Here is an 11,927-nt window from a genome sequence, read left to right as displayed (position 1 = left end):
CGGGGGGGGGGGTGTCTTTTAAGTCATTGCACACATATCTCGGATCTTGGCGTCTTCAATTTCCCATTGTCTTCTCATTTCCAGTTCCGTCTTTGCCGATTTGCGCCCCAGAGCCCACCCTAGACCCAGCGAGCCAAGCTCTTGGGTTTCTTAGCCACTCCCCGAGTCCTCGGGAATAATTCCATCATATAAGTCGACGATCCCAGCTAAATAGTCACCATGCGCAGACCACGAAGGACTAGAGACTCGAGCTGGTCCAGTATCGACACAATGGGTTCTCTTGCGCCAAATCCTCCTCTGAGCCCCTCCAAGATGCGGCCAACAAGCAGGGACACGGGCTTCCCTGAGCCTTTCTGTGGCAGTAAGTTTTCATATCACGAAGTCTTTGACTTACACGCGGCCCATGCTAATCCCTGTCTTCAGACCGAAATACAACACTCCCACATCCCGATGCTGATTTGTCGCCAAATGCGTCCATCTCAGCGGACGACATCTCCATCACCCGCGTTCTCAGCCGTCAGCGGAGGTCGTTCTTGTCTTCTAGGAACAAGCGCACCATCAGCCACGGCCTCATCACCAAGGAGATGGAGCAGATGTACAGCGATCCCGTGATCGACAGTGACCTGGACTCGCCCACAATCCCCAGCGGCAAGAGATTTGAGCCTCTAGGTCGGCCTTCAACCTCGGACGGCGGTGATAGCATGGAACGGCCATCAACCTCCAACGACGAGTCCAGGGATCCCGCACAGCTACGCGTATCTACCGAGCACACGCACAAGCGACGGCACAGTCTCCTGGGCAAGTTTGGTTTCCACCATCACAAATAGGATGGCGATAGTACGCCTGTCGAGACACGGAACCGCAACCGCTTGCATAAAGCACACCCATGATAGGTGTTGAATTTGAGGAGTTATTACAACACGGCAACACTGCTACCGGAGGAATTTCATTTTGTCAAAAATTATTAATCAGCATGGAGTCTTGGGGGGTGCGCCTGGCTTTTTGCTGCTGTACAAACTTTCACGATGAAACGAAACAGACTCCTTTGAGAGTCAATATGGGGGTTTGGGTCTTGAGGAAAAAATAACCGGATCTTGACTTTGGGGATCTGGCTGGTCTCGCCGGACGGGACTGACAGTCCTTCACACCTAGAAACCCTACTTAGAACGCTCGCTATATCCGTAGCCTTCTTCTAATGCAAAAATTGTAAACACCTAACCCCCAGCGAGCCGCCGACCAAGGCGTGCCTGATCCCTATCTCTCCTTCACCATGCGTGACATAGCTCGATCATCCCATTTCGATGTGCCCATACTTCAACATCCGTTTGCTCAGCTGCCGCGGTACGTCGAGTAGCTGTACGGCGCCAGCAGCAGCGGGACGTGGTAGTGCTCGCCCTCCTGCACGGCGAAGACGACGGTGACCTCGGGGAAGAAGGTGCGGTCCTCGCCGCCAAAGTAGGCGGCGGTGTCGAAGCGCAGCGTCCAGCGGCTGAGGCCCTTGATGTCGCCGAGGACGTCGTCGAGCGTGTACACGGGCACCTCGCCCGAGCTGGCCGGCGAGCTGTACGGCAGCCACGACTTGACGCGGCCGTCGTCGTCCGTCTGCGACTCGAACTCGACCGTGGCCCCCGACGTCCCGTGGCTGCTGTTGCCCGCCGTCAGCTGCAGCCGCACCCGCACGCCGCGCGCCGGCTTCCCCACCGACGTGTCGAGGATGTGGCAGGTGATGGAGTCCTTGTCGCGGGTGGCGGCCATCGTGTCCTATCCAGTCTTGTATGTGTGCAATTTGTGGGCAGCGAATGGTGGTTGGGCCTTGGATATGCCTTATGGAGAGAAGAGAAGCGGTTCTGCGGGGGGAGATCTACAAAGACCCTTATGACGATGGTGGTGAGCTGAGCCCCTGTTCGATGGAGGGGTGCGCTTCTGGCTGGTTCACGACACCGGTCTGAGGATATCGAGAAAACCAAATTTGAAGAGTTTCAGACACTGGAAGCTGAGGCTGAAGCTGAAATGTCACCGGAAGAAGTGTTTTCTGATTTCCTTTCCTTCAATGGTGCTTGGGCGGCGCCAGGTCAGCACAGCCTCCGCGCCCGGAGCTGCTTTATAGGCCGGGTGCCGCCGCCACGACCCAGGAGGACCCCGCTGGCTGGAGCGGCCAGGCCCTGCGCCAGGTCTTGAGCTTAAAGTCCTAGATGTCGACAGCCAAAAAGCCCTGGAGGACTCTGAGCATCAATTATGGTTATGGCACAAATATCAGGCTCAAGATGATGTAGCGTCTGCTTTGACGTATGGTGGCTATATAGAGGCCTGGAATCATAGGTCAACTGCAATTGAACAGCTATTCAGCTCACATACAGTCGTTGCACTTTTGTTACTCCTGACTGCATAGGGGGGTTAACCACCAAGGCTTGATAAACTCTGTGTTTCAACCAATTTTAGGAAAGTCAGTTCAGGATTCAGGTAATTATCGCCATACACATGACATTTTAGTGTACAACAGCCCAGCAACTTTGTTGGCCCTGAGTAATGTTCACCACGTGTAGTCTAGAAGAATAGAATGCTTGGCGCGGGGCGAGACAGTGACCCCACCATGCTGCAGTGACGTTGCCCGCCGCCGGCGACTTTGAGCTTCGAAAGGTTTCCAGATCGGGCGAACGCCGTCTTTCGCCTTCTTGGAGCTGTGAAATTCAAGTAGGGACTCAACGACTCTTGATATTACCTCTCGTGTTAGAACAAGCCAGTGTTCGGAAGATCTCGCCTTCAGCAGCCGCTTCGACGTCCTACCCCTCAGACAAGGTCTTTCTTCAGCGCTCCGCGAGTAATCTCACACCGCAGCCACAATGTCCTCGGCGGCGCTCATCAACGTCGACGACGATGCCCTGGAGCCGACCCTCCAGTCGATCCTCGACCAGCGCTCTCTGCGGTGGATCTTCGTCGGAGGAAAGGGTGGTGTTGGCAAGACGACCACCTCGTGCTCCCTCGCCATCCAGCTGGCCAAGGTCCGGCGCAGCGTCCTGCTCATCTCAACAGACCCGGCGCACAACCTGTCAGATGCCTTCTCCCAAAAGTTCGGCAAGGAGGCGCGTCTAGTGGAGGGCTTCTCGAATCTGAGCGCCATGGAGATCGACCCGAATGGTAGCATTCAGGACCTGCTGGCAGGACAGGGCGAAGACGGTGCTGACGCCGCGGGAATGGGTGGTATGGGAGGCATGATGCAGGATCTTGCCTTTGCTGTAAGAGATCCCCTGCCTGGTCACCGACTTTGCCGTGAGATCATTCGCTAACAGGAACCTGTATACAGATCCCGGGTATTGACGAGGCCATGTCCTTCGCCGAGGTCCTCAAGCAAGTCAAGTCCCTATCCTACGAGACGATCATCTTCGACACCGCGCCGACCGGTCACACACTCCGCTTCCTGCAGTTCCCCTCGGTGCTCGAGAAGGCTCTCGCCAAGGTCTCCCAGCTCTCCAGCCAGTACGGGCCCCTGCTCAACGGCTTCCTGGGGTCCAACGGCGCCCTGCCCAACGGGCAGAACCTCAACGAGATGATGGAGAAGCTCGAGTCGCTGCGGCAGACGATCGGCGAGGTCAACACGCAGTTCAAGGACGAGAACCTGACGACCTTTGTGTGCGTCTGCATCCCCGAGTTCCTGTCGCTGTACGAGACGGAGCGCATGATCCAGGAGCTGGCCAGCTACGGCATCGACACCCACTCCATCGTCGTCAACCAGCTGCTGTTCCCCAAGCCCGGCAGCGAGTGCGAGCAGTGCAACGCTCGCCGCAAGATGCAGAAGAAGTACCTCGACCAGATCGAGGAGCTGTACGACGAGTTCAACGTCGTCAAGATGCCCCTGCTCGTCGAGGAGGTGCGTGGGAAGGAGAAGCTGGAGAAGTTTAGCGAGATGCTAGTGAACCCATTTGTCCCGCCGCAATGAATGGTATGGTATAGATGGATGACATGGGAGCTTGGCGCCCGCATGGTCTTTTCCTATGTGATGAATTAGTGATCAGGCGGAGCATCAGGGAAGGCAGAGGCGAAGGCGAACAGCATGGCAAGGATCGGTTCTTGTTTGGCTGTAGGTCTATCTTATTGGGTATACATACCAGGAGTAGAGGGTGCTCTACGTGAGCTTCTCATACACCTGAACAAACTACATAGATTCATGTCACCTGCAATCGATACCAAAACCTATGATTTTTTCAATGATTTCATTTCTCATACTTTCTGACTAATCTGACTCCTTTGGAGCAATGATCATCTACTCTTGTGCCAAAGAGTAGTGTTTCCTTCTGTGGTATATTGTACATTACGCCAATCTTCTCCCCCCTTTGATGCGGAAGTAAATCCAGAACTCCGTGAATGCAATCGATGCATGCCTGTTGGCTACTCCTTCCAGGAGTGCCAGAATTGTGACGCCTACTCCAACAAGACCAGGCCGCTGAATCCTCGCGGCCAACTGAAGATAATGAAAGTCGTATGTACACGTAACGGTGGGTGCGTTAGATGTGGCGAGAAAGACCATCAGAGCAGAGCTTATCAAAGCTCCCTGTAGTCACTGGGTCGGACTCTACGCTGCCGGTTCTGATGACGGTGTGGGTTGACTGGCTTTCGGAAGTAGGCATCGTCCTCGCCCACAGGCTGCCCAGCGAAGTTGGGAGGCCTTTGCGGATTGAACCCATTAGCTATGCCAGCGTTCATGTTGCCGTTCATTCCACCACCGTTCATGCCATTCATGCCCCATCCTGCATTGCCGTTCATCCCCTGGAAGCCATTCATGTTGTTGAATGGGGGCATGCCCATCATCATGGGGTTCATCATGCCCATGTTCATGTTGTTCATATTCATGTTTGGCATCCCCATCATCATTGGATTCATCATGTTCGGCATGCCGCCAAAAGGCATCATCATGTTTGGCATATTTGGCATACCCGGCATGTTTGGCATGTTGGGCATGCCATTCATCATGTTCATCATGGAAGTTTGCTGGGCTTCTTGAGCCTTTTGCATAGCTTTGGGAGCCTTAGGGATCTTCGGATTCTCCGCAACATCCTCTGCTGGTCGCTTCTTTGAATTCTGTTGCTCGCCATTGACAGTAGGTGTAGATTCCTTTGATGTGGGTGGAGGAGACTTTTGTGGTGTCTCCGAGGGTGACTTGACACTTGTTGGTGGTGTTGGGGACTTTGATTTGGTTGGGTGGTCTGGCACCTGCTCAGACTCAGTCTCTGTTGTTGTCTTCACCTCTTCCGGAGCTGGTGACTTGACTTCGGTAGGGCTGTTTGCCGCAGCGGGGCTCTTCGGCTCTTCTTTGGCTTTGACTGTAGTCTTCTCCTTAAGATACGCCTCGATCTTGACAGTTGCTTCCTCATCTGACTTGAGGTCGTCAATTAATACGCCCTCCGTCTGGCATCCGGGGCAGACGAGGTCGCCCTCAATGAGAGCATTGGTGATGCAGTCATTGCAATACGTCTTCGCACAACAAGGTGTCTTCATTGGGTCTATAAACATTTTCTTGTCGATGGGGCACAGCAAGCCTCTGTCCTGCAGCTCCTTCTCATCCTGCGCAGCAACTTTCTGCGCAGCAGCAGACGACTTGGTCTTGGCCTGGAACTGTTCCCACGCAGCCCTGTCAGGCTCCGCAATCACGAAATCTCCATCTGCATTCACCATGATCCCAGACGGAGTCTTAGAATCATCTTCGGCCCCATTCTGGGCTAATACCGTCGCTTTATCCACGGTCTTCAGGAACGATTTAGGAATACCTGTTGTCCTCTTTACACGTGGTTTGTTGTCAAACTCTGGGTTATCATTGGTAGGACACTGTTGGATCCAGTGGCCTTTCTCCCCACAACGATAGCAGATATAGCCTTGAGGGGGCTCATGGTCAGGAACATTCACGGGCTTTTTGGCGCCTGGCTTGAAGACTGGTGTTTGGCTGTAACATAGTTAGCAAATAGGAAGTTCTAAAGGGGCGATCTGTGCTGCTTACTGAGACATCTCTTCTTGTTGCGCACTCCACTGCTCTGTTTGTGCTGCAAACATAGCATTCATCTTTTCCTCTTCCGTCATGGCGCTGTTCATTTGGGCAATTGCATTCGACGCGGATTTTGCTGCTGCCTTGATTTGTTGTTCTCTGCGAGAGGAGTTCTTCGCATTGACCGGCATCTTGCCAGACACATATCGCGCGGCTCGACCAGCGCCTGCCTTCATGGGCGGTAACCGGCGTGCGATGACCGTCGTAGATCGAGGTATAATGGTAGTATCATCGTCGTATTCTACATTGCTGTCAGCATCTACTACCTTTGCCAATTTAGCAAAGTCTAACTTACCTTCACTTCCATCTTCGGTGTAAATGGCAAGGTCAAAGTCAGTTCCGTCGCCCAAGCCGCTCTTGATGATGATGTCGCGCTTGAGCTCGAAGACAGAGATGCCAGTACCATCGAACTCGACTCTGGTCGGCTCCTTTTGTGACTTGAACTTGAAGAAGACTGAGGACGTCATATTGACTAGTAGTTACGTGAGGTGTGATATTCTTTGGTTTGGACGTTCAGCAGGATCCCACGACAATGGATCTCAAGGGAACGGGGCGATTGCAGTACTGCGAAGTTAGACTGGCGATATGACGCTTCTTGGATGATTTTTTCGCACACACGCGAGGGGAAGTTCTTCTGTGTACTGTTTTTCTGCAATGTATTTCTCTGGTTGATTCAAGTTGCAAGAGGGAAAGGAGACATCAATTTCTGATTGTACTCGAAAGAACAATAGCTCTCGAACGGGGCCCAGCAAGAGAATAAGGTAGGAAGAAAAGTACAAAGTCCCAGCTGGCCACCTATTCACAGAATGGCTGTATCGCAAAGAAAATCTTCTCCCCCAGGTCGACCCTCGCAACAATCCCAGCGGATGTCTAGACAACCTTCTATTGCCTGCAACCGTAGACTTCTCTAGCAGAGTAAGGCAACGTCACGCGAAACAGTTGATGCACGGGTCAAGATCCGGGCGATGGAGATGGATGGGGTCAAGCTTGCTGTAGATTTCCGACGTCGGGTTCGTCTGGCGCCTCTGCCTCAGGACGAGGGCTCAGCTGTGTTAAATAGAGCGACGCAGACAAAAATACGGCACAAAACAACAAGTCGATGAGAGAATAAAGGGAGCGTCGTCACTTTGATGGGGAGATGGTGATGGTGATGGAGAAAGGGAGTGGCGGCGCGGTTTTGAAAGAGATTAGGTTGACCTCTGCGACCGTAGAAAGAGGGAGAACAAAGGTGACGAATCTTAGATGGGAGCCACTGGAAGGTGTCGGGGGGATGAGCAAGAAGGAAGAGGAGTCAGACACCGCTAGTCTCGTTTCGGACAACAGGTCATGTGATCCACGTTGAGCAAATTCAGGAGGCGAAGTCCCGAAAGGCAGGTCACATGGGAACCTTGGGGTATTAGGAAGAGACCTCAAATATGCTACAGGATCAACGGCTACAGAAGTATCTCAATGTCATACATATTCAACCAATTAGGCTCTTCTCTGACATCTCCGCACGACTTTCTCGGCTGACAATTCGTCCATTTTGACTGATCGGCAGCTCTACTCGTTCGATTCCTTCGAGCCTGGCCATTCATCGTGTCGCCGTCCTCCAGTAGATTGTCCGTGAAATCCGCCCCTCCTGCCTCATGTCGACTTCTTGACGACACCACCACCATTCTCTCAAACCTTCCTGTTCTTATTTCTCACAAGTTATCATATACTCAGTGTACTTATCTTTGAAACTCTTCTTCACACTTTCAAGACAATTCCGAATGGAGTAGCCCAATTACTCCGAGGAACAGCTTCGCATCACCTTGCGCTAGCAAAGCTTTCCTGTATCTCCGAACTGACCTGAACAACCCAACGATACCTCAAGACCTAGCCTTGCCTTACACATTGAACGGCGTCGTCAACTCCGAAAGCCTTATTCTAAAGCACTTCCATCAGGGCAGCTGAATTCGACTGGACATAACTGAGCTGTTTCCGATACCTCACCACAATGGTCCTCGAACATACGACCAACCATACCTACGCCCACCCCTTCCCGACAGTGACGCTCGCCTACTTCCTCCGTTACTGCTCTCCCCAGATCAATCCCTTTGCCGCCCATGTCCTCAGCACAGATACTATATCCAGTCATCTGGACCCGGATACTGGAAGGTTACACACGACTAGGATCCACCTTAAGAAGTCCCGTATGCCAGCGGCCGTGGTAAAGCTTCTCCCCACAAGCATCACCGGAGGCGGCGGAGACAAGGCATCATACATCTTGGAGACCAGTGTAGTCGATATGAAGGAGGGATGGATGCAGACGGAGAGTCGGAACCTCAACTTCGTGGGCGTCCTGTCTGTGGTGGAAAAGCAACTCTATACCTCCCCAACTTCCTCCCCTGTCGCACAGTCGCCATCCTCTGCCAACACAGACGTTGCAACGACAGTTGTATTCCGTTCTAGGCTAGGAGAGAAGCTACGAGAGCGCATCGGGCACCAAGTCGGCCACCACGAGGATGGCGGCAAGGAGGGCTGGATCGCGAAGGCGTGGATGGGCGGCTGGGGCACCAAAGGCATCCAGAGGAGCATTGAGACAATCGCATCCTCGAAAACGCAGGATCAACTGGGGAAGAGCCGCGAAGGCATGCGGGTAGTCCTCGAGCGCTTGCGTAAGAGCGGTGTCATGGACTTGCTCGAGCTGACACGGCGGGCCAGGGACGGCACCGCGGATGGCGCATAACGACGATACTCCTCCGCGTCTCCGACTCATACGACTTCTGATTTCATAGCGTTGGCTTCCAACTTTTCTTGGGTTAAAGCTCCGTGAGACCGGGGTAACGGTCTACACGCATGTTGTACACTACCCTTCGTTAAACCCACCCCCTAGCAAGGCGTTTGACACCCGGGTGATTGGTGTCTTTTGGTTTATGGTACTTCGCGGTGGATAACGAAAAGGGATATGGACCACGGCGTTTCTTCTCCTCTCTGTACAACGAGTACGAAGGTGCAAACATGCATCACGATAGGTAGCAATCAGGATGTCATTGAAATGAACACAAGTATAAAACCATCATTTGGCCGTCAACTGTCATAGGTGTCTGTGATTAGGTATAAGTTTTGTCAATTGGTATCATGCTCATCACTATCTACTTTTTGATCACTCAGCACCCCCCTTATGCCTAGAAACCGATCACTGCCATCAGTGCTACGGGCAGCACCGCGACCAGAGCAGACGGAGCTAGAAAAGACCCTGCATTGGTATCGGTGGAGTTGGACGAGCCGCCAGAGCAAGACCCGCCGGACGAGCCATTGGTGGCAGCGCTAGCCCAACCCTGCGGTGCGGTCCCGTTGCCCAAGTCGCCTTCGGGCTGCGTGAAATTGGTATTGGTGGTGAACGCATCCGTCCCGCTCATGCTGGAGACGCGGCCGAGCAGGAACTCGAGGTGTCGGTACGCGGCGCTGGGGGCGTACTGCGGAACCATGTGACCCGACAGGTCGACTGCGACGTAGGTGAGGCCGCGCTCCGTGTGGACGGTTCCAAAGACGCCGGCGCCGGCGATGGTCTCGAGCTGGAAGTCGTCGTGATAAGGTACGTAGAAGGGTTCGGTAGGAGCGCTTTGGAAGCCCATCTTGCCGCCCCATGTCATGTTCTGGATGCCAAGGAGAGTACCGTTGGCAATCAAGATCATGTCTAGAGCGCCATGGCCAATGATTACATTGTTCGTGCGCTCAATGACGCTGGGGAGGACTGTGATGCCAGACGGCGGGGAGGTATCGGTGCCGTCCACAAAGACATCATCGGAGGAGCATTCCTCCCAGGTGATATTGGGCGCGTTGATGGCTTTCTTGACATCCTCGCGGTCGAAGTAGATGCTGGCGCCTTGTGGAAGATATGTCTGTGAGCCAGGGACTGTGTATATGTTAGCATGCAACCTAGAGAATTGTGTTCGTTCTGACTTACAGCCGAGCACATCCCACAGCATGGGACAGGTTGTGGCAACCTGATAAATATCGAAGCAAGGATTTATAAGGAGAGCCGCCTCGAATGCATCCCAGTATATATTGTCACATTCTGGCCGGCTGGTTCCATTGCTGTCTAATCCGGGTAGCTGATCCGGGGGAGGTTGAGGTCCAGCAGGAGGATACACCAAGTACTTGTTGACATAGTCCGTGTATCCGCAGGACTGGTCGCGATCACGGAGATCGGTCCAGAAAGTGTCGTTAAAGGGGAAGAGGCCTGGATAAGTCAATGTCAGAGCTCCCCTTCTGGCATCATTACACTGTCTGAGCCCGACTCACCCTTGAAATAATCAACGAATGGCAGAGTCACGATTTGCTCCTGAATTGGATCATAAGTGATCACCGGGTCGTAAATTAGCACACCCGACATATTGAAATAAGTCGTGTCGTTCGCATCAAGGAAGCCGTTGGCGATATACGGGCAGTAAGCGCCTCTGTTCAAAGTTAGCAGCGTGCAACCACGGGAAATGAACATTACATACGCATAAGACTCTCCTGCAATGTACACGGTGTAGCCCTGCATTCCGAATGTGTCGACAAAGTTCTTCCAGAAGCCCATGAACTGCGACGCGATATCCTCCTCGCTGGTTGCCGTCACAGTGCCCTCAGAGAAACCGGTGCCCACAGGCTGTTCGATATAGACCACATTGGTCAGCTTATTCCAGCTCCAGGGGTTCGAATAAGGCTTGTATGTGCCGTATTGCCACAAGAACCTATTATTGTTAGCTATAGGAGCTCAGAGTTATGAGCGAATTTGCAACTCACGGGCCGTTCTCTTGCAAGAGGCCTTCAAAAGAAGAGCACCCAGGCTAAGTGTTGTCAGTCGTCTGTTAAGACGGAATAATTCTTTCGTGTTTAGCTTACACCTCCATTGAGCCAGATGAGAATCTCCTTCTCAGCCGAAGGGTTGGTTGAGGGGAAGAACCAGAAGAAGAGCTTGTCCTTTCCATCCGGATCATCTGTGATTGGCAACTGGCCGGCGTAACTTTCGCCAATGTCGAAGTCTACTTCAGGAATCCCAGTACCATTGACAGAAAACTCTACAGGCAGATGGTGGTCAGAATTTCTTGGATGACTAGGCTGGCAGCGGGGTGTCACGAACTGGTCGTGTTCTTGTTCAAGAACAACGGGTCGCTATCGGCACGCTCGACGAACTCGTTGAACCCGAACGAACGAGTTTCGAGGCCGGGGTAGCTTCTCTGAGCTCGCTCGAGCTTGTCTACAAAGGTCCCGACATGGCGCGGACTACGATGAGCCGAGACAGCCGTAGCAGCAAGAACGGACGAGGATAGAAGCTGTTGCCACCGCATATTGACAGCTTAGGTAGCTTCAATTGAATTGAATTGAGGTGCGCAAACCAGCGTGACAGCTTCAACGGAGCTCTGATCTGAGGGAGGTGGAGCTGGGCAAGCTCGTATATAAGGGACGTATGCTGTGATCCCACACGTTGCCCATGCCTACCCATCGACATCATCGGACTCCGCACGCTCGGCCAGGCCAAGATAAGAAAGAGACAACAAAGTGGCGCGGAAAGCTACCAATTGCCCTACCTGCTTCCTACTTCTGTGCGTACGAACTGGTTGGTGCAATTCCCAGGCAACAGGGTGGTGGGACTCTTTACAGGAACCCGCTACCAGACCAGAAACCCCTGCATGGGCATGGTTGCAGGACCATTAGGCGAGGGGACCAGCTCCCGTCAGGTCATTATCCAGGATCACCCAGTGTCGCCTGGGGACTGATATTGCGAAGATCAGCAATTCATGCGGGGTGAGGTGTGAGTGCCGTCGACCGTGTTGAGTCCTCGAGCAGCCTGACTGGCCTCATGTGGGTCATGCAGCCGCCGGGACTTGGCCAAGAACAACAGGTCGCCGCGGCTCTGGAGGCGACAGGAGCCGGTCTCGCC

General features: G+C 53.3%; 6 protein-coding genes across 6 annotated transcripts; 3 read left to right on the top strand and 3 right to left on the bottom strand.

Annotated features, from left to right (window-relative positions):
- Window positions 1–312: 312 nt before the first annotated feature.
- On the top strand, window positions 313–827 carry UCRPA7_1901 (hypothetical protein; the record flags this gene model as incomplete). The annotated part of the gene is made up of 2 exons (XM_007914480.1): window positions 313–361; window positions 424–827. 2 exons carry the CDS (start codon window positions 313–315, stop codon window positions 825–827), a joined length of 453 nt encoding a protein of 150 aa, XP_007912671.1.
- A 502-nt stretch (window positions 828–1,329) lies between these two features.
- On the bottom strand, window positions 1,330–1,755 carry UCRPA7_1900 (putative hydroxyisourate hydrolase protein; the record flags this gene model as incomplete). Its single annotated transcript, XM_007914479.1, has 1 exon — window positions 1,330–1,755. The coding sequence occupies one exon, from the start codon at window positions 1,753–1,755 to the stop codon at window positions 1,330–1,332; it is 426 nt and encodes a 141-aa protein (XP_007912670.1).
- Window positions 1,756–2,840: 1,085 nt separating this feature from the next.
- UCRPA7_1899 (putative arsenical pump-driving atpase protein) lies at window positions 2,841–3,934 on the top strand (the record flags this gene model as incomplete). Its single annotated transcript, XM_007914478.1, has 2 exons — window positions 2,841–3,233; window positions 3,302–3,934. The coding sequence occupies 2 exons, from the start codon at window positions 2,841–2,843 to the stop codon at window positions 3,932–3,934; spliced, it is 1,026 nt and encodes a 341-aa protein (XP_007912669.1).
- Window positions 3,935–4,536: 602 nt separating this feature from the next.
- UCRPA7_1898 (putative retinoblastoma-binding protein) lies at window positions 4,537–6,498 on the bottom strand (the record flags this gene model as incomplete). The annotated part of the gene is made up of 3 exons (XM_007914477.1): window positions 4,537–5,932; window positions 5,987–6,272; window positions 6,327–6,498. The coding sequence occupies 3 exons, from the start codon at window positions 6,496–6,498 to the stop codon at window positions 4,537–4,539; spliced, it is 1,854 nt and encodes a 617-aa protein (XP_007912668.1).
- A 1,514-nt stretch (window positions 6,499–8,012) lies between these two features.
- UCRPA7_1897 (putative msf1 domain-containing protein) lies at window positions 8,013–8,744 on the top strand (the record flags this gene model as incomplete). Its single annotated transcript, XM_007914476.1, has 1 exon — window positions 8,013–8,744. One exon carries the CDS (start codon window positions 8,013–8,015, stop codon window positions 8,742–8,744), a length of 732 nt encoding a protein of 243 aa, XP_007912667.1.
- Window positions 8,745–9,183: 439 nt separating this feature from the next.
- Window positions 9,184–11,334, bottom strand: UCRPA7_1896 (putative serine-type carboxypeptidase protein; the record flags this gene model as incomplete). Its single annotated transcript, XM_007914475.1, has 7 exons — window positions 9,184–9,914; window positions 9,966–10,241; window positions 10,304–10,458; window positions 10,507–10,737; window positions 10,790–10,833; window positions 10,889–11,064; window positions 11,127–11,334. The coding sequence occupies 7 exons, from the start codon at window positions 11,332–11,334 to the stop codon at window positions 9,184–9,186; spliced, it is 1,821 nt and encodes a 606-aa protein (XP_007912666.1).
- Between the last annotated feature and the right edge of the window lie 593 nt (window positions 11,335–11,927).

The sequence above is a fragment of the Phaeoacremonium minimum genome (genome assembly GCF_000392275.1).
Source record: "Phaeoacremonium minimum UCRPA7 unplaced genomic scaffold PA7_03_scaffold_139, whole genome shotgun sequence".
Classification (NCBI taxonomy): domain Eukaryota; kingdom Fungi; phylum Ascomycota; class Sordariomycetes; order Togniniales; family Togniniaceae; genus Phaeoacremonium; species Phaeoacremonium minimum.
This window is presented reverse-complemented; position numbering and strand designations above follow the sequence as displayed.